Consider the following 6,819-nt stretch of genomic DNA (forward strand, 5'->3'; position numbering starts at 1 on the left):
ATGTCAATAGAGACTTTTAAATTGATTATGCGAAATGGCCTGGAAGAAATAATCAAGCCCTTTAATGAGCAAAAGTATAATCTGTTGGTTTAATTATGTAAATGAGATGAAATGACCTAATAGTTTGCATATGTGTTGTTTTATTTGAGGCCTAAATTTTATTCTCAACGACTACAAATTTTGAAAACAAAATTAACATTTTAAAGATATATAAATTGTGAAAAACACATGGAAAAACATCTAAGATTATTTCAGTTTGAACACTTTAAAAACTGAGCTGGGTCAGGCTTGGTGGCTCATGCCTGTAATCCTAGCACTTTGGGAGGCTGAGGCGGGTGGATCGCCTGAGGTCAGGAGTTCGAGACCAGCCTGGCCAACATGGTGAGACCCGTCTCTACTAAAAATACAAAAATTAGCCAGGCATGGTGGCGGGCGCCTGTAATCCCAGCTACTCTGGAGGCTGAGGCAGGAGAATCCCTTGAACCGGCGGGGGGAGGGGATGGGGCAGAGGTTGCAGTGAGCCAAGATCATGCTGGGCAGGGGGAAAAAAGAAAACAAAAAAACTAAGCTGAGGGCCGGGCGCGGTGATTCACGCCTATAATCCCAGCACTTTGGGAGACTGAGGCGGGTGGACCACCTGAGGTCAGGAGTTGGAGACCAGCCTGGCCAACATGGTGAAACCCTGTCTCTACTAAAAATACGAAAATTAGCCGGGCATGGTGGCACATGCCTGTAGTCCTAGCTACTCAGGAGGCTAAGGTGGAAGAATCGCTTGAATCTGGGAAGCGGAGGTTGCTGTGAGCAAAGATTGTGCCACTGCACTCCAGCCTGGGCAACAGAGTGAGACTCCGTCTCAAAATAAATTAAAAAATAAAATAAAAACTGAGCTGAACATACTGATTTTACATTTGCTTCAGCATTTCCTAAGGTGATATAAAATCATAACACCAGGAGCAGGTTTATAGACTGTGTTTTATCATTTACTGAAGGGTTTTTAATAATTTTTATGTTGAATTTGCAATGAGCATTCTCTAAGGATAGAAAATATTATATGAACACATATTGTCAGGTGTGTTCAACAACTGTCCAGATTTCCAGAGATTCGACCCTGTATGGTATGTACAAAATACATATTCCATTGTATACAGGATGTTTGCCAAATATGCTATATACAAAATCATTGTGCAAGCAAATCAACTCTTAAATATTTATGAATAACGAGATAAAATATACCTAAGATAATTGGAAGTTTAAAAGAAAGTTATAGTGAATCTTGCTGGTTTCTTATTAAACCATAAAGAACAGACTGGGAAAACATGTTTTAATGGTAATAAAGATGTGTATGAAATATTTTATTGTAGTAGTGTAAAATAAAAGCACTAAAAACTGCTTCTTGCATGCAGGAATATATATGGTCAAAGTACAATATGATAAGTCCTGTCCTTTTTTATGACAAATTTAACAAAGCATGTCAAAGAGCTGAAGTTTTTTCACCACAGTATTTACTCAAACTTGATTAGCTAAAGGCTGTAACAAATTTGTTACCTCAATATGGAAATTTCTCTGACTATGAACAGATTAGCTTTCAAAAGGATGTTCCTAAGTCCATTTTTTTAAGTCCAAGCTACAATGATTATTTTCTCACTACTCTCATTTGTATTATCTCTGCTGTCAATTCCATCATCATTATACATACATTCTTTGGCAGTTTTTTTACTTTAACATATTATTATGAAATGTTTGAAACATACAGAAAAGTAAAAAAAATTTATAATTAACACCCATATACTCACCACCTAGATTGTACCACTAACATTTTGCTATGCTTGTTTTATCACATAATCTATCCATCTTTCCATCCCTCTAACCATCCATCATCCAGATATAATAAAAATATATTATTTGTATGCATTTTAGAGTAAATTGCAGACATTAGTATACTTCACTCCTAAACATTCAGCATGTATATTATCAACCAGGGTTCAATATTTGTTTGCAGTTTTTTTTTCTTTTAAGGTGAAATAAAGTTCAATGCAATTGCACAAATCTTAAGTGTACATTCATCGAGTTTTAACAAACACACCTTTGTAATCCAAACCCCTATCAAGATACAGAATACTATCATTCCAGAAAGTTTCCTCCTCATACCCCCTCCCAGTCAGCTGCGTCCTCTTCCCACCACTCAGCATGTATCTATTAATAGCACTTTAAATACACTCACTACTTTTGCAGTTACCAGACATAATTGAGTTCATAATATTTATAAAACAACTTAAAAAGAAGCACAGACATGACACCTCAGACCAATGTTTCTCAAAGCATAGCAAATCTCCAGCCTCACCATCACCTGAAATGCTTGTTGAAAATTCAGCTTCCTGGGGCCCACTACAGACCTTCTGACCCACAGTCTTGGAGGGTCTTAGGAGCTTAGGAATTTCATGCCAGCTCTGCAGATGATTCTGATTCAGCCAAGGTTTAAGGGCACTTGCTAAGGCCTAATAAAGAAGACTTTGGCTGAGATTAAATAACTGCACACACTGCTAATGCCATCTGTTAGTGATGGACAGAAGTTTTATTCGAGTGATTGCTTTATATCTTTGAAGTTTAAAAGCAGAGTTCCCACACACAAAGAGTTCTGTATAGCCAAATAAAAAACATGCCCCTTTCATACTCTCTAAAACCAGTAAAGGAGGAAAATGTATTTGGACCCAAATTTCGAAGTCTTTAAATTAGTATCAAAGAGCGTTGCAATGTACACTCCTACACCCATCTCGTGTACTCAGACAATGAAAATGGGTATGACTTTTGACCTACCATTTGTGGCAATATCCCTGATTAATTTTTTCTCCTTTTTATCCCACCACTACAGCAAGAAAAATTCCATCCTGTCTTCAAACCTCCCAGACCGTTGGAAGGACGAATTGCCCGATTAATTCAGAACCGGCGTTCTCTGGAGGCTATAGTCCAGCAAAGACCACGTTCCTGTACAGATTGTACTCCTAGAGTTTTGTGTAATTTTCATACCTTTGTACCCAGTTCTAAAGAAATGATGGCACTTAGTGATAACACACCAGCCGGTGTGACCCATAAAAACCAGGATATTGAAGAGAAGATCATAGAAGAACAGAGCTTGCTGTCTACCTATGAACTCCCATCTTGTTACCCAACAAAAGACCTGACTAGCATTTATGACATAAAGCCATTTCCAAAAATCACAGATACTAAAAAGACAGAAGATTTATACTGGAGACAGCAGTCACTAAAAACCCAACCCACACCTTACTGTAAACCAAACCATTGGATTCACTACGAAAATCTTAAATCTCCCCTACATGATCAGTATAATATGTGTCCAAACCCTGTTAGCCTTAGTAAACCTAGTGTTTTACAAAATAAACAAGACACAGAAGCTTTCACTTTAGAACATTTTTTAAGTAAGCCAGAAGAAGAGTTGTTCTTGAATATGGAAAACAATGAAGAAACAAGACCTATTCTTGGTTGGATTCCTAGAGCTGGAGTGACCAAGCCTCAGACCAACCTGCTGGAGCTTAAGAACTCTTTTTCAAAAACTGGTGCACAAAAGCGTTTCCATAAATCAATTCTAGAAGACCATAAAGACCTTAGGGATAATGAGCATTTGGGGATGAAGCACCAATTCTATGGCCATAATTCCTATTATTTCTATAATTGAGATACTCATTGTTCCCTTCAAAACCCAGCCTCTTGCAAGAAGCTAAAAAATATAACAGAATTTCCTTCGTATTGCTGGATTCTGTTCTCTAGATTAAACCACAAGGGCCTTGTTAATGAGGTTTACATTTTCAGGAATTTAAGTTAGTATCTGGTTGGAGGAACCCAGAAAAGGTGATGTTCTGACTTCTTGAAAAGTTTAACAATTTGGCAATAAAATATTAGAACTAGAAAAAATTATAGTCTTTAATCTCTCATCTTCAGATTATACTACAAGGAAATTTTCCAAAATCACAAAAAGAAATGTGTACAACAAAGTTTACATCATTGTTTCACCAAAAAAAATTGAAAAGCTGGAAAGAACTCAAATGATCAATAATTAATGAATGACTACACAAATTATAGTATCTCAATAAAAATGAGAACACTGTCCCTTTATGTAAATTTTTGTACATAGTAGCATTAGGTAGAAAAGACAAAACCCAAACACCCAGTTAACTGAGGGATGGACACCTCTACAAACTATATTGTCTTAAAAGTATGTGGACTCTGTTCCTTTATGTAAACATGTAAAGAAAATAAGTCAGCGAAAAAAATTAAACCCAAAACTCTCTGCATGTACACATTACAAATTGAATTGTTTGCTTACTCTTAACCTTCTGACTGAGAAACATAACTATTTCTTTTAAGCAGATAAAATTATTTTACTGAAGATCTAGCAATGGCCTTAATTAGCAACTGGTGAGTTCTAATTATAGCAAGAAAGGATGGCTTGGTGTCAGTTATTACAGAGCCCCAAATCTTCATTTCTGGAGTGTGTTCTCTAAGAGTTTGGCTAACTCCCATATGCAAGTCAATTCATTTAATGTGCCAAGAGGTAGGTTTTAAACATAGTCTATCGTGGAAGTTCAAGAGGAATTTCTTGAAGTATTTTGTGAATATTTATTTTAATTTCATGACCAACATGTCGTTTGGTTGTAACCTCCTTAAAACTATTCTGGGCTAAAGTTAGAGAATTTTTTTCCAACTGCATTCTGTACAGCACTAGTTTACATTATGACAGGAAGTAAAAGTTTACATGGTGAAATAACACTGGGGAAATCGGAGCAACAATGTCAGTTGCATGACTTGGTCACTGGGTTCTCTATAGCCTTTAATATGTAATGCAATTGGGAGTGTCCGAGGTGAGGGAGATATAGTGTACACACTTTTTATCACAGAGTACATCACTGGAATGGAATTCCAAATAATAAACTTTGGAAGATGTAACTCTCCAGTATAAAAATTTGAGGTTTTGATTGCACTCCTAGAGTTTTGTGTAATGTTCATAGCTTTGTACCCAGCTTCCCTGGGTTGCATGGAAATTAGTTAGAAATTACATTCTAAATATGGTGTTCACTCTACCTCCATGCAAGGGTGGCGCAGCCTTCTCTTTAGGCATTGTCATGGTCATGCTTCTCAACTAAGAGGAAGTCAGCCTTTCCTTTAACTCTGCTGATTGTTAAAGCTAATGAATCTGCCTTTATTTGATGACAGAAAATACCAAACTCCAAGCATGCTCATCAAAAAGTTCAATTTTTTTGTTTTGTGTGTGTGTGGTTTTTTTTTTTTTTTTTTTTTTTACAAAATGTGTTAGTTTACTAACTGGTTCTTTTTGGTTTTTTGTGTGTGTTTTGTTTTTGGTTTTGTTTTTCTTTGAGTCAGAGTCTCACACTGTTGCCTGGGCTGGAATGCAATGGTACAATCTCGGCTCACTGCAACCTCCGCCTCCTGGGTTCAGGCGATTCTCCTGCCTCAGCCTCCCAAGTAGCTGGGATTACAGGCACCTGCCACCACGCCCGGCTAATTTTTTGTATTTTTAGTAGAGAAGGGTTTTCACTAGTTGGCCAGGCTGGTCTCGAACTCCTGACCTCATGATCCACCTGCCTCGGCCTCCCAAAGTGCTGGGATTACAGCATGAGCCACCATACCCAGCCTACTAACTCTATTTTTGTCATACATTGGCAACCTCTTTAATATCCAGAGATTCGGTATTATAAAATTAAGACTCACTTGTCCAGTACATGCACAATATATACAGTACAGAAAAGTTAAATCAAATGAACATAATATGTAGAGCAATGGATAAGCTGAAATGTTCTAGTACACATTAGCAAAACACCTTTTGCAATTTCCTCCCTCCTCCCTCAACCCAATGAATGATACAAAGAGTACACTGTTCACAGAGGTGGTTTAACAATTCTATCATACTTCCAAACACGGTATTTTCCATTAATTTTTAAAAGCTATTTACAAAAAGTGTTACTCTACTACTTCTGCTTTTAAAACATCAGGCACATCCGAATATCTACAAAGACTAGATATTTCATATCAGAACTTGTCTACTATATACACAGCAGTTAAATTACACGCATTACAAGTGTCACAATCTGAGAGATCTTCTAAATATGACCACTTTGGCCTTGAACCATTCCATCCTCACTTCCTTCTCTCTGCCTTCAATCCAGTGGACAAACATAAGTATGTGTAACGCTTAGAGATGGTTGAACAAATTCATATCCAAAAGTCATTTACAGAAGACAAGCTTGCTATTAATTTCAACGCAAAATGTACAAAACTGTGCTAATTCTACTAAGTGCTTTCATACACTGGCAACCTCTTAACATCTAGAGACTGGATGCTGCAAAATTAGGACTCATTTGTCCATTATATACACTATATATACAGCAAAACAAAATGCACAAAACATACAGAAAAAAACAGTTCCTGAAAATGTCCAAATATGAACGCACTAGCATATTACCTTTTGCAATTCCTTCTCTCCTACCTCCTCTAAACCACTGAACAAGTACAGACAATAATATACTGCTCACAGAAGTGGTGTAACAATTCCATTTCCAAAAGCCAATATTTCCTATGAATTTTAGAAAAAGTGATATTTTACTACCTCTACATTTAACGTACATAAGGAGTTAATTTGTCCACTATGTGTACAGCAGTCTTGAATAAATTGCACACATGTAAGAGTAGTTATAATTTGAAAGAGCCTTTAAAATATGAACATTCTGGCCTAAAACACTTCCCATCTCCATCAACTCAGTGGTCAATAATGCTCAAATTTTCAGAAAT

The 6,819-nt window shown here is 36.8% G+C and overlaps 1 protein-coding gene across 2 annotated transcripts in view; it reads left to right on the forward strand.

The window, feature by feature from the left end:
• Positions 1-3,927, forward strand: part of SPMIP4 (sperm microtubule inner protein 4) — a 44,812-nt gene extending 40,885 nt beyond the window's left edge. For both annotated transcript variants that reach the window (XM_009242938.3, XM_054559366.1), the window contains one exon: positions 2,870-3,927. In XM_009242938.3, coding sequence (XP_009241213.2) covers positions 2,870-3,691 — 822 coding nt within the window. In that variant the 3' untranslated portion in view covers positions 3,692-3,927. The remainder of the gene's footprint in view (positions 1-2,869) is intronic.
• Positions 3,928-6,819: the final 2,892 nt, after the last annotated feature.

Source organism: Pongo abelii, chromosome 6 (genome assembly GCF_028885655.2).
Source record: "Pongo abelii isolate AG06213 chromosome 6, NHGRI_mPonAbe1-v2.0_pri, whole genome shotgun sequence".
Lineage (NCBI taxonomy): Eukaryota > Metazoa > Chordata > Mammalia > Primates > Hominidae > Pongo > Pongo abelii.